The sequence below is a fragment of the Aquarana catesbeiana genome, linkage group LG04, assembly GCF_042186555.1.
Source record: "Aquarana catesbeiana isolate 2022-GZ linkage group LG04, ASM4218655v1, whole genome shotgun sequence".
Taxonomy (NCBI): domain Eukaryota; kingdom Metazoa; phylum Chordata; class Amphibia; order Anura; family Ranidae; genus Aquarana; species Aquarana catesbeiana.
In genome coordinates this window covers 525018901-525043959 of record NC_133327.1, presented here as the reverse complement: position 1 = coordinate 525043959, position 25059 = coordinate 525018901, and the positions used below count along the sequence as shown (strand labels likewise).

Here is a 25059-nt window from a genome sequence, read left to right as displayed (position 1 = left end):
ACCTGCCATGAGAAAAGCTAAGCAGTCATTGCTGGAGTGCATGCATATGATAGAGTGCTGTAAAGATACTACAGGAGATCAACAGATCTAAAATGCTAAAAATGATGGAAAAAAAGGTGAAAAACAGCATTTAATGTCAATTGTTTGATACACTATGCTTTAGCAAACCAAATATTCAGTTAAGCTTCATTTAGTTGTTAGTTTAGGTTTTACATCTACTTTAAGAATATCCCCACGGTCCTCCATATCTGGTAATGGCAGAGAGTTTTGAGAATCATTTCACAATCAGCAAGTCATCTGCTCCAAGCTGTATTAAATTGCATGTGGCCCACCTGGATTAGAATAACAGGGTTCCATGGATGGCAGTTGAAGATAGTCTCATAACAGAGGTGGGCGAGAAGATTTATTTATGTGCAGTTTTTGTGGTGAATGCAGCCAAGGTGTAGACACATAATGCATGCTTTCTGCTCTCAAGTCTATGCAGCAATAAAGGAGATGAGATGAGACTGTATAAATAGGTCTACTGCTTGAATGATGCGCACGCAGAGGTGGCTGCCAAGCAACACTATTACTGGGAACACAAGAAGAGCAGCAGGGAGTGGAGCTAATGAAAACCGTAAAGCTCCTTGCTTAGAAGTTTAAGATTAAGGCTGTTCTCCCACACTCGACCATCATGCAAATATCTCAAACAAAATCTTGCTTTTAAATAATTATTCCAAAAGGAATTCCAAATTATTCCAAAGGAGGATGCCATCTTATATTTAAAGAAAAAAAAAATGCTAGCGAAAAATTATTTTTTCTTTTACAAAAAGAAAACAAGGAGCATGTAAACTGTTCTACAAACAGATTTGAGGCAAGTTATTCTTTATAGTGGCATCACTAATAAGATTTAAACGTGACAGATGTGCCAATTCAAGATTTGTTTAAAAGTACGGGTCTCAAACTGGCGGTCTCAAGCTGTTGCGAAACTACATGACTCATTATGCCTCTGCCTGTGGGAGTCATGCTTGTAACTGTCAACCTTGCAATGCCTCATGGGATTTGTAGTTTCGAAACAGCTGAAGGGCCACCAGTTTGAGACCCCTGGTTTAAAGGAACTCATGTGAGAATCATGGTGGCCTGCCATTGCTGAACTATGAGAATGCCAGTTCCCTGAAAGTCATGCTGAAACTTCAACTTCAATACCGTGAGCCCAGAACAAATATAAGGATAAGGAATTCCTAAACTTTTGCAGGAAGTTTACTTTGGGTGTGTGACTAAAAAGGCACTTGAAATCAGAAAGTCAGGAAGTTAGCCAGGTGGCCTGCAATGACAGCGCTACAACTTCCCTCATGACAGCATCACTTTAAGTGGTTTCTATAGCCAGATAATAAAAGATTTCTAAAGGGGCTAATCAATCATTTTAAAACGATGTATGTATTACATGGACCTATCCTGTGCAAGCCCTGAACCTAGCAGAACAGCCTTGTTTCCACTACCATCCACTCAAGGTATCTACATTCTGATGTATCCTTTAACTTACATGACTAGATGCCTCGGCCGAGCATAGCAGTGTTATTAGCATTAAACTCCACACAACACTGACTAATTTACAAAAATATATAATTTTTTAAATACTTTAAAAAGACTCTTATTTGGTACCCGGTTTTAATAAAAACGCTGCTACTTATTATAGACCTAATATTTTGAAAAAAAAGGTTTAATTTCCCTTATTATTGTACTTGCAAAATACACCATATTAGACCTGTGGCCATCTGCAAACTGATTGCTTATTTGGTGAATAAAAACCCTGGCCTGCCTGTAAATATTATGCCATGTCTGACAAAAAAAAAAAAAAAAAAAATCACTGAATGGTCTTCCTCAGCAAGACCAGAGCTGTCAGTGACAGCCAGGTCTGACAGGTATCCGCTACATACAGTGTGGCATTGAAGAATTTCACCAAGCACTAGTGCAAAGTGGACACAAACTTGACCGTTTCATCAAAACTGAAAAAAAGCACTTGCCTCCCACATCAAAACAGTCAGTATATGTGCCAGGCCCAACAATAACATGGCTTTTATGGTCCCACAGCTTATTCAATTACATTAAGCATCATTTTAGCAATTCCCTCCGTTATATAACTGGAATGTCTTTGTAAAAGCTGCTTCACTGCCCTGGAAGTTTTTGCACTGCGTATGATGGGAGAAGTGTAATGTGCATATTGGAGATCCAAGAGGAACACTTACTTGATGTCCTAAAGTACAGATCCACTTCCATATTAAGGTAGATGCTGACCATTTTTTTTTCTAGCACTGAATAGCGTGGGGCTATTTTATTGGAATCTATGTCCCCAGTAGGAGAAGGGTTTCCCCAATTTCTTGCCACGTCACAAGGACAGTGAGGGCAAGCCTCTACAACGTGGACATACAATTTGAAAAAGATTTCAATTGTGCTAAAGCAAATTGCTAAATCCTAGATGCCTGGCAGATCCAAAGGCTCCAGGTCAAAAAAATTCAGATAAAAAAAGTCCTCATCTGCACAATTGCCAGACAGGCAGCTAGAAATTTCAAACAGTCAGCAATGGCAGTCTCAGTGCTCATAAGTTTCCTTTAAGTGACTGGATCTTGGCTTCTGGATGGGTCTACAGCCTCATAATGGTTAAAGAGCTGCACAGTTATCTTGAAAACAGAAAAGCAAACAGGTTTGTTAGCCAAGTAAAGCAGGGATGGCACCAGATTGGTAGCTGGGAGCATATGTAGTAGGAAAGGCAAGAATCTTTTTTTTAAGTTTGATTCCATGCTGGATGTTTAAAACTTGACACTGATACCCTTATAGGCAACAGTCTTTTGTATCTTCATTGCCCTCTAACTCCTGAGTGAGACTGAAAGAGCCGCTGACTTGGAGACTGAAAAATACAGACCCAAGACTGAATTACCATGCTACCCCTTTGATTTTATGGGGTTGGATTCCATGGACAAGCCTTAAATATAGAACCTATTTTCTACTAATGACCAATATCCCAGCTTTTCCTGTACCGTATACCATTATACATAAAAAAATATATAAATAAATAAAAAAGCACTAACTGGGATTCTAATTCTTCCTAACTTTTTAGATTTGGATAGAAAGGGTAAAGGTTAATTCCTGTGTCAGGTTTTACAGCTAACTGGGGCACCATTAGAGAGATTTATTTTCATTAAACCAAAAGGAAGAACAAAGGAAAATCTGCAACAGGCAGACAAAGCTGCAAAAATTAAACCTGATATTTTTTGCAGCTCGGTACGGTCCTCTTCTCTAGAACGGACCAGCCCGTAGGACAAGTGCCCCCTAGTGGTACAGGCGTGAGTGCCATCTTTCTAAACCTCGCACATATAGAGCATTCTCTTGTCACTGCAGCTGACCTCAGCAACTGCAATGCTCTCCCCCTGAGCTCATCTAGGCAGAGAAAATGTGTGGGGTTCAATGTGTGGCGTTTGAGGCAGGCTTCAGCACATGCACATGGGCTACAGGTATGCTTGGCCAAAATCTGATTTGTTTAAGCTAGGGATGCACCGATACCATTTTTTTGTTACAATGAGTACAAGTACCGATACACTTTTTTTTTTTTTTTTAGTAGTACTCGTAGATACCAATTACCGAAACCTACTGCAACAGTTTTGTTTTAACTTCAGCTGTAAGCAATGGTACAAAGCATTGAAAAAAGTTTACAAATGAAATAAGATTTTTTTTTTGAATGTAGCACTATTTGCAATGTATATATATATGTATATGTAAAAATATTCACTAACAAAGCAAACAAAAGTTTTAAATTGTTTAGTTTATAAAATAGGACGTCAATAGAAAAAAAAAAAAAAATCTGGAAAATAATTAAATGGAGGAGAACAGGGAGTTAATTAAGGCTGATTAGAGTAAATTAAGGATTGTTAAGGGGTTGAACAGAGGAACACGTGTTCATCCTGTTGATCTGCAGAAAAGAAACAGAAATATACAAAGAGAAATAATGTTTCTTTTTATTTTAGTGTTTCAGGGCTGAGCAATGTTGGTAGTAAACATTGCCGGCTGCTTTTTTTTTGACAGCACCAGACTTCAACACTGGGGAGACCCACTGACAGCTCAAAGAGCCGAGCCTGAAAATATCGGTTTCAGGTATCAGTGCATTTGCACGAGTACCGATACTTGTGCAAATACTCGGTATCGGCACTGATACTAGTATCGGTGCAGCCTTAGTTTAAGCAGTCGAACGCTTTCAGAATTTTTTTTTTTTAAATTAAGGTGAACTAATCTCCAACATTATATAATTTTTTACTTTAGTCTGTTGCCGTCAAGGAAATTTCTCCCCCACTTACTGTCCTGGGGCAAACAGGCATGAAGGAATCTCTCCAACACTGATAGCAGTAAAACCTGACAGAAGGTCTAATACTTTCCTCACTATCCAAAACAGAAAGAAAAAAGTAGTAGATGTCTCCAACTTGTGAGGGCTTCAGAGCTATGATGCATATAAAACTGAACTTTGTATCAATAAAAATATTGTGAAAGTTGTGTAAATAACTATTTGACAAACTCTTGCAATCCCTGCACAGTAGAGCTCAGACTGGGTAAGGGATAAGTAACTGAATAAACTTGTCAATTGTGCAAGTTTAGCAAATAAGCCAACAAGGAGTATACCAATTTAAAGAGCAGACAGATGAGCTCAGTTTTCTACTTCTATTGTTCAGTCAAAAGTTGTAGCAAAGATACGACCTTATAAAATGATTGTAGAGTTAAGGTTTTTCACCTTAATACATTATGTGAATAACCTTCTTTGCTGCAGCTGAACCCAGACCTTCCCTATTTCCTTACCTGAACCCAATACAATCCAGCGATGTGCATGAGTCCAGCCGCTGTCTCTCTACTCATTTGAGAGATTGATAGCAGCAGGAGCCATCAGTCATCAGTGACATTGGAGCGGGGGGCAGGGCTGAAGCCTGCTATCTGTGTCAATGAATGTAGCGGCGGGACTCAGGAGCACCCGATGAAGAAGCCAGGAGCACCGGTGGGGCACCCCAGAACAGGAGCAATAGAGGCTGCTCAAAATCCTTGCACAGAGCAGGTAAATATAACGTGTTTTTTTTTTTTAATTAACCTTTTCAACCCCTTTAAGTGTTACTGAACTGTACCAAAAAAATAAATATAAATAAAATATATGAGGACTTCTGCCCTGCCAGATAGGTATGTTCTCAATGCCAGTGCTATGTAAATGTAAATTGCAGAAGTGAACTGACATATACAAATCCTTTGGCAGGTAATAACTCTCATACATGTACATCTGTATTTAGCTGCTGGCTGCAGCTCAGCTTTAAGGCTCCATGCACACTGGACTTAAACGTCGATTCTATAGGCGTTTGACGTTTATTTCTCCTGCCTCTAGAAGCACTTCTGTTGTATTCTATGTGTCTTTGCACATTATGACTTCTACAGGCGTTTTCTGTCAGGGACGTTCAGAGGCAGGAAAAAAAAAAAAACTTCTCTATTGCATTTTATGGAGAAGATTAGGAGCTGTAAAAACGTCTGTCTCTCCTAAACTTCTCTTATCTCTTCTGAACGTCAAGTTTCAACGTTTTTTAGAAAAAATGCAATGCAGTGTGAAATGCATTCTGGTTATTTTGGGAGTAAAACTTTTGCAGAGGGGCGTGTAGTGCAAAAAACGCCTATAAACTAAAATTCTTAAACTCTCAAAGACTCACCTAAGCTTTGTACAATATGTTTTCTATTTGTGTCTTTTAAGCTAAAAACGTTGACGTTTTTTCTGCTCCTAGTGTGCATGGAGCCTAAAAAGTTTACTAGTAGGGAGCCTGGCAGGGTCTAGACTTTATATGTATACACGTTTCTGACTGTTTGCTGGAGCGACAGGTTTGTTTTAAGGCTTTTAACAGGTAAACCGCTTTAACTGTACACATTTCATGGCTTTAATTTTCCATTTTAATTCAGCATGCCTTTTATATAAAGTGGTAGTGTAGGAATTGTATACATTGAGCAATTTCACATAGTGAAATGTACTGTATGCTTCTAAAAAAAAAAAAAAAAAAAAAAAACACACACTTAATTGCCCAACATGTGTCAGATGACAACTATTAAAATCACATCAGCTATCATACAGAATCCTCATTCTGCAATTGCTCACACATACCCTGCTTCTAATGAAGAGGTTTGTGCTTCCAGGAATAGCATGATTTCCATTTATCTATATCCTAGAAAAAATATACACATTTCTTATGACTACACGTCCTATATTTAATAACTTAAAAAAATCACTACTCAGCTGACATAGTATAAAGTGTATGTGAAGGTATTGATGTACCCATCAAATCTGGGAAGAGGCCAAAAAAAGTATTAAGCCCACTGAATAAACTCATTTACTATGAAACGCAACATCAATGCTTAGCAATATGTGCGAGAACCACTAGTGAGGATGTACTAAATCATTAACCTTCAGCATGATGTAATTTAGATTAACATATTTGGGACATCTCTTCTGCATAGAACAAGCACCATATAAAATTAATTTAAGCTTGAATGCAAGATATTCTTCACAAAGCTATGAAACTGTTAAAAATGACACATCTTCTAACCATTATAAATAGTAAGCCCCTAGGGCCAGTGATGAGGACAGGCTCACAACAATATAATCAGCAGAAACCCATCTTTGTACATATACCTTCTCACTAGAGAATACCGTAGCTGTGGACAGTTAATACAGTCTATAGCAATCTGTTTAGTCTAGGGGGCAGAAGTTACTTTAAAAACAGAATGCAATGCTGTGACAGCAAAATAAAAGGCTAACTTTTGTGGGTTTTATTCTCCATTTATCCAGCCCTGCTATGTAGTTAAAGGCTGGGTGAATTACAAACTACATGTTTGAGGTTTATGTAAATGCTCACATGAAATCCTATGAAATCCTAGGTCCGAGCTACAATCACATCCAAGCAACATGGTAAAAAAAAAAAAAAAAAAAAAAAAAAACACACATCACAATGACACTGCCTATGGGACTACACCACTCATAGAACTGATGCACTCCTACTGAAGGGAGAGAGCAACGAGGCTACAGCAGCAGCAGCAATCTAGCAGCATTGTCATTCCTCTTCTAGAAATTAGCTAACTGGCTTAGAACTGGCACGATCAGCATGAAAAAAAAGCATCAAAACAGAAGTACAATTTGAAATGTTTCTTGCTATAAAATTAGTTTGTAAATTTGAAATACTTATTTAGGCATGAACAAGCATTACTGTGCTCTAGCAGCCTCCTGGGATATCAATGTCAGATACCCCAAGAGGAATCAGCTTACAGAGAGTGGCTCAAGGACGTCAGACCTGTCAACACATTATTGCAGCCAGCTGCAAGCACCCAAAATATACAGCAGCCTCCAAATGACGTAGAAAACGAATAGAGTAGCATAGAACTCAGGGTGTGGCAGAGAAGCAACAGATCACAGCATGACTGTGCTGGATTCCCTGGGTGTATAGGTTTGATCACAACCCAGCAAAATTACCCTGAGGGTGCTTTCACTAGTTGAGGACACTGGCAGTGCCAAACACTAACAAAAGTACACAGGACAAGTGCAGCATGTTCAGTCCTTCTGACCTGGATTACATTGAAAAGAATTGGAAGACTGTCACTCAAAAAAAGTCTTGTCTGCCCTTAAAAATATGTATTCCTTTGTTATCTTAAAGCGGAACAAAACCACTGATGGAATTGGCTCCCCCCACCGCCATCTTTAAAACTATGGCACGTGTGCATATGCATCATCGGTGTCTTTCAGGTATTTAGGACCCGGCAGAGATTGGCGGGGCATTAGGCACACAAGCTGAAAGAATTCTGCTAGCTTCTGGCAAATTTCCACTATACCACATGGTAGTGTTTGTGCCCAAATCTGCCACTCATGTGCACATAAGCTGCACAGTGGCAGGTTCTTTACATCACAGGTATCCCAGGAGGCAGTGAGGTTGATTAACTAAAACTGGAGTGTGCAAAATTTGGTTCCGCTCTGCAAAGAAACCAATCAGCTTCCAGGTTTTCTTGTCAACACTTAATTGAACAAGCTGAAGTTAGATGCCGATTGGCTACCATGCACAGCTGCACCAGATTATACACTCCAGTTTTAGTAAATCAACCCCAATGTGTTACTAACCCACAGGGCCTGACCTAGGCTTGAAATCCAAGTGCTGATTTGTAACATGAAAAGAATTGTAAACAGTAGAATAAAAATGATCAGCTTTTCTGTAAGAGGGAGGGATAAAATAAAAATGTTTGTTAAGAGGGAGTTTAGTTAAACTAAGTAGTGACAAATTTCTGAACAGAACCATAAAGGGAAAAATGCTTCTGTTTATAGGGGATATACAGGTGGGCAAGTTGTGGTTAAGTAACTACGTCTCACAAGGACAAAATACTATTTGTCATAACCCTTGTTCCTATACAAAAGTAGTCCTAATATGCAACGCCATATACAGGTTTTCCTTGTCCTACTGAAGCTCCACATGTCCGCACCCTTTTTGCATAATGACAGCGGGTGCGGGGAGAAGATACCTGGCCCACTGTCACAAGGTGGGGACGATCAGGGGGCGAAGGGGCAGATATTAAACATGTTACACCCTAAATATGTGTTAACATGTTCAGAAAGGTGAAATTATCCTTTAAAAATGTTGCAGCTTTAAAATTCTGGGAGGTTTGCAAGGGCAATATTAACCACTTCAATACCGGGCCAATTCTGACACTTTGCTCCTACATGTAAAAATCATCATTTTTTTGCTAGAAAATTACATAGAACCCCCAAACATTATGTTTTTTTTTAGCAAAGACCCTAGAGAATACAATGGCGGTTGTTGCAACTTTTTATCTCACACAGTATTTGCGCAGGAATTTTTCGAATGCGTTTTTTTGGGGAAAAAAACGGTTTCGTGTTCAAAAAAAAAAAAAACAAAACAGTAAAGTTAGCCCAATGTTTTTGCATTTTGTGAAAGATGAAGTTATGCCGAGTAAATAGATACCTAACATGTCACGCTTCAAAATTGCACACGCTCGTGGAATGGCGCCAATGTTCGGTACTTACAAATCCCCATAGGCGACGCTTGAAATTTTTTTACTGGTTACATGTTTTGAACTACAGAGGAGGTCTAGGGCCAAAATTATTGCTCTCGCTCCAACGTTCGCGGCGATACCTCACATGTATGGTTTGAACACTGTTTTCATATGTGGGCGGGACTTACGTGTGCGTTCGCTTCTGCGTGCAAGCACACGGGGACAGCGGCGCTTTAAATTTTTTTTTTTTTTTTTATTGTTAATTATATTTTATTTTTTTATTTTGACACTTTTTTGAAAAAAAAAAAAAATTGATCACTTTTATTCCTATTACAAGGAATGTAAACATCCCTTGTAATAGCAATATGACAGGTCCTCTTAATAGTGAGATATGGGGTCAATAAGACCCCATATCTCACCACTAGGCTGGAAAGCCTGAAATAAACAAAAAAATAAAATGATCGCCGCTTCCCAGCCGAAGCGGCGCCGTTTTTTTTGAATGGAGAGGCCGGGCGTGACGTCATAACATCGCGCCCGGCCTCCGACGATTATAGAGACACCAGGGACCATCTGGTCCGCCGGAAATCTCTATGATCTACATCCGGCACCAGCGGATCCCCTCACCGCCTCACCAATCGTAACGGTGAGTCGGAGCAAGCACCGGAGGGCGGCGGCGTCCCCTCTCGCCTCCCATAGGAACGATCAAGCGGCGGAACGGCCGCTATGATCGTTGCTATGGTGTAGAGATTCGTCGGCTGAAACCGGCAAGATCTGAATGATGTCTGTAACTACAGGCATCATTCAGATATACCTGCTCAAAGCCCAGGACGTCATATGACGTCCGTGGGCTTGAAGTGGTTAAAGCGGCACTAAATTAAAAAATAAAATTTGCAAACAGGCAGGCTCTTTATTGCAGAGGAGGCATGCAATGCCTCTTCTGTGAAAAAATAAAACTTGCCTTACTGTGCGCAGCCATTTGCTGAATACACACAGCACTGCACATCAGCAGGTCCATCCACACTTCTGGCACAGTGCCAGAATGAGTGACTCACACATGCACAGGAGTGATGTCATCTCACAGTGGCCATTTAAGACTGCAAAAGAAGATGGTGAGAAGATACCTCACAGGGATTAAACCTTTGGAGCATAGGCAAGCATACATTAAACTCTGTATAACCGGCTCCATTTACACAGATTTAAAACACCAGGCGAAGGCACTCCATTTTTGTGGCATGCAGCTTCAATGTTCAAGTTTCATTGGGCTTGTCTGGCAGTAGGCCTACTGTTGAAGCTTAGAGTGAAACACGTATAGGAGTAGGAGTCATTGGGAACCTTGGAGCTGCATGGTATGAAGGAAGATATACTTTTAGGCGATCCTTAAAAATTAATTTCTTCAGGGTGGACTATCCTTCCTCCAGCTAACAACCAAATCTTCTACTCCCCTCATCAGTTCATCTTTTGTTTCACCAGCCCCTCCCTCTTAGATTGTAAGCTCACAGGAGCATGGCTCCTCTATCCCTCTTGTTTTGAATTGTACTGTTGGTGTAGTGTCTACCTACCTTGTAAAGCGCTACGCAAACTGTTGGCGCTGTATAAATCCTGTATAATAATAATAATAAAGTCAATGTCTATATGATATGCCTGACATGAGTTTTTAAATAAAAGGGTTATACAAAGAGCGCCCTATCGGTCACATTCTTTTTTTTACATGCAACCCAACGGTGAGTTTGGCACTGCCAGGAGAGCGTAGAGTAGTAAACATCCATATAGCCCAGACAGGGGCAACAAGCCAATAAAGACTTGAGTGTGCATCTTCTGAATGGGTGGAAGATATTGAGAATTTTACACATTGGTGGAGGACTTTCAGTGGACTGCAATATATGGACATTTTATTTGATTTATCATACAGGTTGTAACATATTCTGGGATAATTTATTTTAATTAAAAGGGAGTGTTTATCATTCTGTATTGCGCTGCATCAAGGTATTTTTATGATGTTACATAAACTGAAAATTAGATGATAAAATCGTTAGAGAAATAAATGTAATCTGGCCCAAAGGTTCAAATGTCACTGCTTGCCCATCAAGGCCAAAAGGTTTTATTCTGCTGTAATAGGGGGCACACGTTAAAGTGACACTCTTATAGAAGCAGGTACCCCTGTGGAAATGTTCCACTACATCACACAGACACAAGTAGGAACACTGAAGGTATATTGCTCCACCACCGGTGATAAGAAAATTCACAAAAGCAGACATTTATTAAGAATTTAAACATTTGATAAGTGTACCAGAAAATTACTTAATAATGAAGACTCTACAGTGAAGTGAAAGACTGCTCCAATAGACATTAAATGCATATGACGAAAATCAGATCTCCATATAGACAAATGAGAAATGGAAATTAAAGTACAACTAAAGGCTTTTTTTTTTTTTTAATAGTTTTGCCTTTTTGTTTTTTTCTCAAGAGACCAAAAATCCAGCACCCAGTAGTAGCCTGGGGCGAACAGGACAGCGGCTGAAGAGGGAAGTAACTGTTGCATCACTGAAAAGTGGAGGTGAGCATTTTGCAGAGTTTAATTGTTTGTTTAGTGCATTCTTTAAATAGATCACCAATATTAAAAAACTGCTTGAGGTCACCACGAACAGCTTGTCCCAAGAAAAAAAACATTACCACATACCTGTTAAAACCTATAAAACAATATATCAAAGTATTTAAAAAATCAACTGCATTAACATTCATGGTTACTTCATTTTCTCCTCTTACCTTTCTCTACTGAATTTCAATGAATGCAATATGGCGGGCCTCTTCTGTCGCAGATTCCAAAGGTGTAAAGTGTCATCTGTCAAGGCACTCACAAGCGCTCCCTTTAATAAAAATATTTACAAAATAAAAATAACATTTTAGGCAAATGTAAAAGTTCAAAAGCTACACTGATAGCTTACAATGCACTCTATAAAATGGCAACAGTTTAATCCATTTCGGGAGCTGCCATAGTTCTACTGGGTTTAAAAATGACTATTTCCAGAATTTAAGAGGCAGGAAAAGTGGTATTTGGAAAAATTTGGGCACCTAGAAATGTATTTCATAATACCCCTTCTAGTAAAAGTGAAAGCCTACAAATATTGCCAGTTGGTAGCACACAGAAAGACCTGTATACGGACTATTTGAGGCTGAAAAAATGCACTAACAAAATCACAGCATTTTTCCACATCTGGGGAGCCGCAGGTTTGCATACAGCTGGCCATAGCTGTGAATAGCTGTATAAGCGTGTGCTCAGATATACATGTTTTGTGCATCGGTATAAAACATGCGAATATAGCATATTACTCAAAACACGGAAATTCTGCATTCAGGGAACAATTCATATGCAAATGAGCGCATCTAAGTTGATGCACGAAAAAGTGTTGGCATAGCAGGAGTACAACTTTTCACTTCTATGGCCATTTTTAATACAATGCCAATGCTACCAGGCCCTAAGACTTTTGGGGAGGGCAGGTAATGAACAGCAGGGAGCAGAAAAAGCTACTCAAAGTGGTATTAAACCCAAAGCAACAAAATATATTGCAGCTTGCCAATCAGATGTGGTGGCCGAGTTCGTTTTTTAGCTCCCCCCCCCCCCCCCCCCCCGTTTTCACCTGGTAATCTGGCCAGTAACATAAGGGGAGGCCACCAGTAGAATTGTTTTACCTTAATGCATTGTGGCAAAAAATCCTTTTGACTTTAGAACTAAAAAAAAAAAAAAAAAAAAAAAAAAAAAAAAAGAAAAAAGAAGAAAAAAAATTGAGAAGGAACTCTAGGCTCCTTCCGAGAAAAATTTAAAGTCAGCAGCTACAAATACTACAATTGCCCTAACTTGCCACAAGGGCAGGTTAGGGCATACACTACATGTGTCGTATTGCATGTCAAACTGTTCAATCCTGAACTCTGTTATTGGAAGGGGAAACAAAGGTCTTTACCCCTCTTAGTGGTTTGCTCACTTCCCTGCAGGCTTTACATCTCCTGCAGGCAAAGAACCCCTCCTGATCCCAAAAGGTAAGAAGATGGCTGGGGGGTAGAGCTGCACGATTCTGGCCAAAATGAGAATCAGGATTTTTTTTGCTTAGAAAAAAAATCGATCACGATTCTCTCACGATTCTCGCAACGTAAAATCTTTCACATTATACAAAAAAATGGGCTAACTGTACTGGTTAGATTTTTTTTTAATTCATTAAAGTAATTTTTTCCAAAAAATTGCATTTGAAAGACCGCTGCGCAAATACAGTTTGACATAAAATATTGCAACAACCACCATTTTATTCTCTAGGGTGTCTACTAAAAAAAATATATGTTTGACAGTTCTAAGTAATTTTCTAGCAAAAAAAATGATTTTAACCTGAAACCAACAAATGTCAGAAAAAGGTTTAAGTGGTTAAACTTTTTTCACTTACACACAAAGTCTATTCCATTGACAAATTGTTACAATGTTTATACTTAAGTTCAACTGAAAGAATATTTTGTTTCTTGCCAGACTGCCTGGTTTTTCTCTTCCTTTCTTTTGAGGGCTGTGGCTTCAGAAGAGCAGAGAGAATTCTTTGCATAGAAAGAATTGTGAAACACTTTAGTCAAGATCACGATAACGATTCTTGACGATTAATTGTGCAGCTCTACTGGGGGGTCAAGGACCTTTTTTACTACAGCATCTCCGTAACTACGACCTCTACGGTATACAAACTTTGGTTTAGCTGGAAGAACCGTAGCCAGAGATCTATCCAAAAACCAAGACATGCCAGTGTGTATTAAAAATATTTTCAACTTCTCTAAACAGAGTGAAACAAAGAAATAAACGCCCATTCATGTTCCATATTTTTAGGTCCTGAGGTATCTTCTTTCAGACACTCATCCCTAGGGATCAGTCCAGTTTCTTCTACTACTGCTTCTAAATGTTTTTTATATCCTTTCTCCACAAATCTATTTTTTAACACTTTAGACTGTGTTAGATAATCCTCAGGTGTTGAACAGTTCCTCCTCACCCTCATCTGGCCCTTAGAAATATTCCTGAGCCATAGGGGGTGATGCCCACTGTGTGTGGGGAGGAAACCGTTCCTGTCAGTGGGTTTGAAAAAGACTAGTCTGTAATTTATCCCCAGCTCGGTAAATAGTCACATCGAGGAAGTTAATTTCTTCCTTACTCCACTGGCTCGTAAGTTTTATATTGTTTACATTCTTGTTCAGATAATCCAAAAACGCACATAATGAAGGTTCAGGGCCAGACCATATCAGTAGGTCATCGATATACCATCTGTAGAAGAGGAGTTCGCTCCTTCTATTAGGCTGGATTCTCACCTATGCAGTTTTAGTGCTTTTTGCATTTTGCAGATTTGCACTACAGTCCATTTAACATGGTTTCCTATGGAACACGTTTTGTAGTGCAAATCTGCAAAATGCAAAAAGCACTAAAACTGCATAGGTGTGAATCCAGCCTAATAGAAGGAGCGAACGCCACTTCTACAGACGGTATATCGATGACCTCCTACTGATATGGTCTGGCCCTGAACCTTCATTATGTGCGTTTTTGGATTATCTGAACAAGAATGTAAACAATATAAAACTTACGAGCCAGTGGAGTAAGGAAGAAATTAACTTCCTCGATGTGACTATTTACCGAGCCGGGGATAAATTACAGACTAGAGTCTTTTTCAAAACCACTGACAGGAACAGATTCCTCCCCACACACAGTGGGCATTGCCCCCTATGGCTCAGGAATATTTCTAAGGGCCAGATGATGAGGGTGAGGAGGAACTGTTCAACACCTGAGGATTATCTAACAGTCTAAAGTGTTAAAAAATAGATTTTTGGAGAAAGGATATAAAAAACAAAATTTAGAAGCAGTAGTAGAAGAAATTGGACTGATCCCTAGGGATGAGTGTCTGAAAGATGATACCTCAGGATCTAAAAATACGGAACACGAATGGGCGTTTATTTCTTCGTTTCACTCAGTTTAGAGAAATTGAAAATATTTTTAATACACACTGGCATGTCTTTTTTTTTTGGATAGATCTCTGGCTACGGTTCTTCCAGCTAAACCAAAGTTTGTATACCGTAGAGGTCGTAGTTACGGAGATGCAGTAGTAAAAAAGGTCCTTAACCCCCCCCCCCCCCAAGCCATCTTCCCACCTTTTGGGATCAGGAGGGGTTCTTTGTCTTCAGGAGATGTAAAGCCTGCAGGGAAGTGAGCAGACCACTTAGAGGGGTAAAGACCTTTGTTTTCCCTTCCAATAACAAAGAGTTCAGGATTAAACAGTTTATGACATGCAATACGACACATGTAGTGTATGCACTAACTTGCCCTTGTGGCTTATTATATATTGGAAGAACCAAACGCCTTTTGAGAATACGGGTAGCATAGCACATTCACAATATACGTATTGGTTTTAAAGATCATAATTTATCTTTACATTTTAAAATCTACCATAATCAGAACCCCGCTGGTCTTAAATTTTGGGGTATAGACTACATTAAACCCTCATGGAGGGGTACCAATTTGGTGAGAGAATTATCCAAAAAGGAAACAGAGTGGATCTATTTAACAGATATCCTTGCTCCTAGAGGGTTAAATGTGGATCTTGAACTGTTTTATTAGCGATTATAAATTTTTTAGATTTTAATTTTTTGTTTATTCCATTTTTCTTGACACGGAGCTGATTTTGTTTAACGTTTTGGACACTGCATTTTTTATTCCAAGTAAATCCCTTTTTTTTAGTTTTTCAGAAACAAGAGAGGTTTTATATTTTTTATTTTCTATTTTTGATATAAGTTTTACTGTGTATGATCCTAGTGAATATATACTATATTTTAGTCTAGGAATATTAAGAGTAAAGCGCACCATCTATTTTAATGCATTTTAATGAATTTGCTTTATGTGTATAGAGTGTTGTGTGAGAGAGGTGTTATCAATAATGATGTACATGATTTTTGAAGATTTTGCGATCCTCTGACTTAATGTCAGTCCAATTTAGTAATCTATTTGACCTCCTTGTTTCCTTTGGAACTCTCAGGTTGTGGCGTGCACCTGTTTAACATGGCAACTGAGAGGGACACAAGGAGTTAACACCAATTGCCTTCACACAGCACTATTTATTCTGACACGCCATGCCATGAGGTCCAACCCCTTTGATAAAGTCAGAAAGACGAAATTGATCAGGGAATGATCTCATGGCGTATTGAATAGACCTACATATACTGCGCTTTAATATCCAGCATAGACTTTGGGAAGGATTTGCACTGAGCGGTTCACTGGTTCACAGTGTCTCCCACACGGCTTTTGGGCATTTCCGTTCCTTTGGCTAAACACTGTCAGCTTTGAAACTTGACATCAAGTCACTGGATGAGAGGATATTGACGGCAGTTATGTGAAACAGCAAGGCTTTTTTTATACAACTTGGACAACACACATCTTTAATAAAACCTTTGGAAAATAGTACTACTCTATGTGGAGCCTATCTTTTTTCCTTATATACGCTGATGATGTGGATTTCCAGCTTATTATCTGCAACTTTGTGGTGAGTTTGAACCCCAGAGGGGCGTGTGGAGCACGAGTTTGAATACGGTGATTGGTGCACTATCCGAGAAACTCAAATCTTTGTTCACTTATGAAGCTAGCCACGAACTTTACCTTCACGTTTATCCACTTGTCAGATCTGCGATTTACTGTTTAGCGATTATATGTGTATTTACCTTCTATGCAATCGTGTCAATTCTCAGCAATTTGACAGGAGCGCCGCTTTGATATTATGTGTCTTTTCACATTTGTTTGTTTAATGTGACAGACTGTTGTATCTCATATTCATTTACCTTTTAGTTTAAGTGGTAGCCAGATTATATATTTCTCTTATATTGTGACTAATCACAGTGCCAACAGGTGTTAATCTGTTTGAAAACTCATTGCGCTGGGTTGGAAGGAGATAAGTGAGCCTAGTTTTATTTCTTTCCACTTTTTTTCAATATCCAAGACCTACCTCTACACTGGTCACAATGGTGGCTCCACGGGTGTTGAGAAACATCTGTATTTTACACTAGTTTATTTTTTCAGCCTCAAACCATTGATCTATATCAGTGGTTCTCTGGTGCCGTGACCCCTTGATAAAATTTCCCAAGTTGTGGGGACCCCCAATAAAATGATTTTCGTAGCATGGGTTGTCTGCATCCAAGGCAAGACAAGTAATTTGCGCCCCTAACCCACTGACATTTAGTGCTCCCCGAGTCCCTTCCACTCGTACAGTGTTAAAACCCCTTATGGTACATTTTAGGATGTACCACTCTGTTCCTTTATTTCCCTTGTGGTAGTGTGGTACCCCACCAGTGTATGGACGCAGGACTCTCAACCAGGCAGGTTGGGGGGCTCCAGTGTATTTCTTTGCTTTGGAGAAAACTGGCTTTTCACTTCACAGAAGGCCCGAGCCTGTGGGCTGAGCAGCACAAAAAGCTGTAAAAAAAAAAAAAAAAAAAAAAAAAAAAGGAGGTACAGTGTTTGTGCTGGAGCTCTGTTATATGGCCAAGAGGGCTGAAGAATAAAGCCTGAGCAGCAGTGCTGCTAAAGAGCCAGGTGGCTCGGGATTTTCCATTTGTAACTTACATTGTTGCTATGGAAAGCTGAAACCCCTGTGTGGGCAACTCTGTTATTGGACTTGTTTCCTTTTTCCTTTAATAAACGTGGACCAACAAGCCCTTAAACGGTGTGGACTCAGCTCACCGGTAGCTCTACCCTTAAGCTAAAATAACCCCCAACTTTACACCCTTTTATCTCTCTGTATCCTAATTTCTTGTTTTTTCCTCATCCCTCTCTCTAGCTGTCTTTCTTGTTCTCTTATACTTTCTCCCCCCTTTTCATTTGTTCCTCCCCCTCTTTTTCTCCCTTCCATGTATTCTCTATTTTTATTCCTTCTCTTACTCCTTGGTGGGGGGGGGGGGAATGAGTGGCAGTGCTGAGAACTATAGTGGGGACTTTTAATGGCAACTCTAATCACAGGTAGTGTTCCTCACAGTGTCTCCAGCTCTGTGGTGTCTCGCAGCAGTGACACTTATGCCAAAATCAGGAGATAGGGTATCCTCCAGCCCCTCCCACTTCACATTCCTCACCAGTCAGCTGACCTCTAGTCTCTGCCCCCCCCCACCCATGCCGTGAACTGAATGGGCGGCTGTGAAAAGGCTGATTGGGCGGCTGAGGGCTCCAGGAACAGCCCTGCTGGGCGGCCGCGAAAATGCTGGGACAGCGGTGTGGGCTTCACGAAAACCCAGGATTCAGTGACCCCTGGCAAATAGTCATTCCACCCCCGAGGGGTCCTGACCCCCAGGTTGAGAACCACTGGTCTATATGGTGCCAAACTGTGCTTTCCAACCCTCACTCGCAGAATGCTTTTCTTAACGGTTGTCTTAGCTGCCCTGTCCCCTTAAGCTTTACCTCCCAACAGATTTTCAACACAGTTCAAGTCTGATGGCCATTCAAAAACCTAAAAGCAGAATTTCAGGTGAATGGAACTACAAATATATGGGAGCGGTTTTATGTGCCAAAAGATTTGGAATCCAGATCAGCCAGTCTGCCGATACTTCAGTTACTGGTTCAGTTTTTGTAGCTTACTGTAGGGCTGATCTCTCTCCCCCCAGCCTGTAATTTAACAGATGTCAGCATTATCTTACTGTGATGCACTATCCAGTAATCAGACAGGTGACAGAGGAACCTAAATCTGAACAAGTTATTAGAGTGGTTGTGCTGAAAAACAATCATGTCTGGAGCTCTGTTTTAACTTGTTTTCAAAACCAAGTTTTTTAAATTTTTTTCATTTAATTGTACAGTATTGCATACAGACATTAACCCCTTCACAACTAAAGCCAGTCCATACATGGATCGAAATTTGACTGGTACAGCAGGGACCGGCCGAGATTTGATTCATGGGTAGGCTTATTGTACCCATGTTGATTCATCGGGACAAACATAATTCGACTAGGATACCCAAACATTTGCAATAAAACTGGATGGAACTAGATGGCCCCATCTTTGTTTTTATATAGCCGTTCCCATGTCACAATCCACCTTGTTGCCAATTTTCTCCATTGACATCTTTGGATTTTTCCCATATTTGTAATATTCTCCACATAAAAAAAAAAAAAAAAAAAAAGAATCCAAACAATAATGGATCCTTTTCAATGGCAGGTGAGCAAAACTGGAATTTCAATTGCAAAGATGGTGTTTTTCCCGGTGTTTTCAAAATACAAAACTGATAAATTACCTTTGCACCTAAGCATATTGAAATAATGGGTCAGAATTGAGCAAATCTGCCCACAATTATGGAATTGCGACAAAAAACGCAACACTTGCAGTTCCATTAACTTTTATTAGCACCCAACAGTATCTCACAAAAGTGAGTACACTTCTCACATTTTTGAAAATATTTTATTATATCTTTTCATGTGACAACACTGAAGAAATGATACTTTTGCTAAAATGTAAAGTAGTGAGCGTACAGCTTGTATAACGGTGTAAATCTGCTGTCCCTTCAAAATAACTTAACACACAGCCATTAATGTCTAAACCTCTGGCAACAAAAGTGAGTAAGTGAAAAGGTCCAAATTGGGCCCAAAGTATCAATATTTTGTTTGGCCAACATTATTTTCCAGCACTGCCTTAACCCTCTTGGGCATGGAGTTCACCTAATCTTCACAGGTTGCCACTGGAGTCCTCTTCCACTCCTCTATGACATCACAGAGCTGGTGGATGTTAGAGACCTTGTGCTCCTTCACCGTCCATTTGAGGATGCCCCACAGATGCTCAATAGGGTTAAGGTCTGGAGACATGCTTGGCCAGTCCATCACCTTTACCCTTAGCTTCTTTAGCAAGGCAGTGGTCGTCTTGGAGGTGTGTTTGGGGTCGTTATGTTGGAATACTGCCCTGCGGCTCAGTCTCAAAAGGGAGGGGATCATGCTCTGCTTCATTATGTCTCAGTACATGTTGGCATTCATGGTTCCCTCAATGAACTGTAGCTCCCCAGTGCCGGCAGCATTCATGCAGCCCCAGACCATGACACTTCCACCACCATGTTTGACTGTAGGCAAGACACACTTGTCTTTGTACACCTCACCTGGTTGCCGCCATACACGCTTGACACCATCTGAACCAAATAAGTTCATCTTGGTCTCAGACCACAGAACGTGGTTCCAGTAATCCATGCCCTTAGTCCGCTTGTCTTCAGCAAACTGTTTGCAGGCTTTCTTGTGCATCATCATTAGAAGAGGCTTCCTTCTGGGATGACAGCCATGCAGACCAATTTAATGTAGTGTGTGGCATATGGTCTGAGCACTGACAGGCTGACCCCCCACCCCTTCAACCTCTGCAGCAATGCTGGCAGCACTCATATGCCAATTTCCCAAAGACAACCTCTGGATATGACGCTGAGCACGTGCACTCAACTTCTTTGGTCGACCATGGCGAGGCCTGTTCTGAGTGGAACCTGTCCTGGTAAACCGCTATATGGTCTTGGCCACCGTGCTGCAGCTCAGTTTCAGGGTCTTGGCAATCTTCTTATAACCTAGGCCAGTGATGGCGAACCTTGGCACCCCAGATGTTTTGGAACTACATTTCCCATGATGCTCATGCACTCTGCAATGTAGCTGAGCATCATGGGAAATGTAGTTCCAAAACATCTGGGGTGCCAAGGTTTGCCATCACCGACTTAGGCCATCTTTATGTAGAGCAACAATTCTATTTTTCAGATCCTCTGAGTTCTTTGCCATGAGGTGCCATGTTGAATTACCGGTGACCAGTATGAAAGCGTGAGAGTGATACCAAATTTAACACACCTGCTCCCCATTCACACCTGAGACCTTGTAACACTAATGAGTCGCATGACACCAGGGAGGGAAAATGGCTAGTTGGGCCCAATTTGGACATTTTCAATCAGGGATGTACTCGTTTTTGTTGCCAGCAGTTTAGACATTAATGGCTGTGTGTTGAGTTATTTTTATGGGACAGCAAATTGACACTGTTATACAAGCTGTACACTCACTACTTTACATTGTAGCAAAGCGTCATTTCTTCAGTGTTGTCACATTAAAAGATATAATAAACTATTTACAAAAACGTGAGGGGTGTACTCACTTGTGAGATACTGTATATGTGGTGCGATTTTGCTGCAGAATGGCATGTAAATCATGAATATTGTGAGTGGAAATGTGCGTTCCTCCTATGCGAAGCGTAGGGACCTAAGGTTTATGGTACAGGCTTCTTTAACCACTTGTCTATGTGCTGCTTTATAAAAGTACCTTGCTAGACAGGTAGTTAAAACAAGCTCATAGCATCTGCTTCTGCGAGCTTGGTACTGGCTTTAAGAGCTAGCGAAGGGCTTCTACTAAAAGTAATTGGTCAACTCTAGTGTAGCTAAGGGTGCAGCTATTCAAATACATTTATATAGCTGTACTGGACAGCAGGGGAGACACTGGGGGTCCAAATTGCCCCCAAATGTCTCTGTAAAGAATACCTTTCTTCTGCCAAGCTATCAGATATTAGCCCCCGTTTTTTTTTTTTTTTTCCACACACACACACTAAAAGCACCCCCATCACCCCTGCACATGCCCCTTCATATAAAAACGCAGCGTAGGGTGCACCTGTAGGTCTATCAACTGCACCACAAATGATATTGTTGCGAACGTCAGAGTAAGAAATAATTTTAGGGCCACAGTTTAGGATTAGCTCTAAACTAATGACCTGTAAGGGCTTTTAAAAAGCGCCACCATGGAGAATTTTGGGTACCGTATTTTCTTGTGCAGTTTTTATGACTTGACATATATGGTATCCATTTACACGATGCAACCCCGTCTCTTAGATTTTACCAATAAATTAGTTAATTAGATTGTGTTTGCACCAAACCTTTTTAGTGTATTTTCCTGTAAATAAGTTTGATAAAAAGGACTGTACAAATGTTATGCAACAAAGTGCAGCCACCATTTTATTTTCTGCCTTCAGAAATTATAGATTTTGGCGGGTTTAACAATTTCTAGCAAAAATAGCAGATTGAGCAAAAAAATGAAAAAAATGTTCCCATTAGCAAAGTGGTTAAGCGGTAGTTAAGTCTTAAATTAATAAGAAAAAGTTCTAGCCCTGCTGCAAGCTAATTGTAAGTAAGCAAGCAAGCATGCAGCACACAATGGTGCAGGTTTAGGAAATATTCATTGTACCTACAGGTAAGATTTATTATAAAAGCTTACCTGTAGGTAAAAGCGACCAGAGTTTACTACCACTTCGAAAAGAAATGGTAAGGTTAAAAATGAATTTGGACTTTGCTGTATTCCAAAATATGGTGTTTACAGGTGAGGACACAAGCTAGGATATTCATAGACCCCTGGGTTATAAGCTAGTATTTTCAGGTGAATGGACACTGGCAAAGCTTTGCTGGACTCAAACCCCCTCCACCCCCTTACCCAGTCTAGCATACCCCTAAAGCAGACCATAGAACAATTTTTTTTCGATCCATCTATGGGCAGGCTGGTTGTACTGAAGCCGATCTAGCGATCAGTACAACCAGACTGTCTGTTACAAATCACTGCCGGCAGCTATAACTGCCAGCAGTGTTTACTGCACTCGGACAGCAGGGAAACTAATGTCAAAAGCACACCGTTAAGCTGGCCATAGATTAGACAATGCAATTTTCTTTTTCTTAACACCCTACCCCACTCAGCAACAGCTCAGGTTTTTCTTGGTAAGCAAAGCAGAGTAACACTGGCACAATGGGATGGTGGCCAGTGTCATGTACTGTACTCCTAGATGTGTAAGCAAATCAAATAATCTCTTCTTATAGCATAAAGTACGGGACACAGGCTTGGTATCCGTAGACTGACACCAAAGAAGAAGGGTGGGCAACAAGCCAAACATAACTTTGCCAACAGGCACAACAATAAAGGCCAACAGACCAAACTCCAAGTGCTGCTGCAAGAACCTTGTGGCCGAAGGTTGCAAACGCATGGACAACCCCCTAACAGAATTTGGAGAAGGTATGAACCAAGTGGCAACCTTGCACATCTGGACAACACAGGCTTGATGCTGGAATGCCCAGGAAAGACCCACTGATCTGGTGGAGTGAGCACGTATGAGTGCTGGAGGTGGTTCTCAGAGTGTAAGCTCTTGAGATGTGTTGTCTTATAGACATGGCAATAGTAGATTTTGAAACATGATGTCCTTTGTGAGGCAATGACAAGACAAAGAATCTGTCTCAGAAGTGATAATTCTGACAATGTCCAGGCCAATATAAGCAATCTTAGGGGTACATAGGACCAGGGCACTAAGACAGAAGGGCTGTCATCAACATGGACATTAGATACAACTTTAGGCAGAAAAGATTGTCTTGGGGAGCAAGACCATGCTGTTTTTGTGTGGCATCAGGAATGGCTCCTTACAAGAGAGAGGCAATAGTTCAGAGACACGTCTGACAGATGTCAAAGCCACTAAAAAACTCACTATGCAGGAAAGATAATCCAAAGAGTTCATTGATTGGGTCAAAGGGTAGTTTCTGCAGGGCAGGGAGAACCAAAATGAAGATCCCAAGAAGCACAGAATGATGCAAGTCATCTAATCTGAGAAATCCCTTGAAAAAAGTTTTTACTTGTAAAATAATGAAGCCAGAGGTTTTGGATTTCCAGGTATGATACTACATTTTTCTCGAAGTGGCTTTTCTAGCTTTATGTAATGTGCGGATGACAAAATCAGAGACCCCTCTGAAGCAGGTTGGAACAGGAGCCACAGCCCCCCAGATAGGTATTGCCTGTCTTAAGAGGCAAGAGGTCATCTTGAGGTTTAATAAGGTCTGGTTACTAGGTTCTCCTGGGTCAGTTTAGTGCAACAGAAATCACAGTTTTTTTTGCCATGCTTTATTTTGAAAAGCGGAATACATACTGAAATAAATGAACTGGAATGTGGTCCAAGGAAATCAGATCAGGAGGAGTGCTAAAGGATCCTTAGTCCGAGCTACAAACAGGGGTAATGTCTTGTACCTGGAGGTCCACATCTGACATAGGAGCCTGAAGATGTCAGGATAAAGGGCCCACTCCCCTTGGTCCAGGAGGCAACAGCCAAAGTAATCCACCTACCACTCATTCACTCCTGGGATGTGAACAGGAAAGAGGGATGGACAGAATTTATCAGAGATTTACTTCCATTAAAACTGCATGACTCCTGCTGCCTCTTTGGTGGGTGATCTAGGCAAAAGCCTAGCTCATCAATCACTGTCTGACTCTAGCCTGATCAGGTGATCCTGAGGAAAGCGGGGGGGGGGGGGGGGGGGTGTCGAGTGATTTAGAGCTAGTTTTATCACTCAGAGCTCCAGGATTCGGATAGGGAGCTTAACGTTCTTGGGTAACCATTTTTCCTGAACTAAGGGATTGGAACACTCCTCCCCAGCTTGAGGCTAGCATCTGTTTTCACCCTTCATGAGTGTGGTAGAAACTCCACTGTCAAGGCTGGATTGGGAATCTACCAAGCTAGGGAGTATCTTGCTTAGCTGGAGAGGTGCATTGTGAGGTCGGCAAAAGGAGCATGCTTTGTTCCAGGACAAGATGTTGCGATGGAGAGGCCATCAAAGGAACGGAGTGTAGGGTATGGCCGAAAATGAGGTACATGAGGTCCAGAAACTCAGACTCTCACCAAGGGAGGTGATGATGGTCTTAAGATCTGGAGCTGGAGATCTTAAAATTGTGTTTTCTGGATTTGTCTTTGGCCTGGTCTTTGTCCAGAATAAGGCCTAAGCATTCTAGGTGAAGGGAAGTTTGAAGAGCAGATTTTTGAAAGTGGATTACCCATCCAAAGGCCTAAGGCATCTGAATAGTCCTTCAGACATTTGCAGAGAGCTGAAAGGGAGCGGAGCTCTTCAGAATGTGGACCTTTAAGTACTGTTTTATCTGAATACCCTGAGTGTCCAAGAGGGCAGGAAGAGTTACAAGTACCTTTGTAAATAATGTGTCTAGAGGACAAGCCAAATGGCAATGTGACAAATTAAGGTGAAATGCTAA

The 25059-nt window shown here is 40.6% G+C and overlaps 1 protein-coding gene across 2 annotated transcripts in view; it reads right to left on the bottom strand.

The window, feature by feature from the left end:
* The window catches only part of STXBP5 (syntaxin binding protein 5), a 723304-nt gene that overhangs the window by 538586 nt on the left and 159659 nt on the right, over positions 1-25059 (bottom strand). For both annotated transcript variants that reach the window (XM_073627823.1, XM_073627824.1), the window contains exon 4: positions 11797-11897. In XM_073627823.1, the coding sequence (XP_073483924.1) occupies positions 11797-11897 (101 nt within the window). The remainder of the gene's footprint in view (positions 1-11796; positions 11898-25059) is intronic.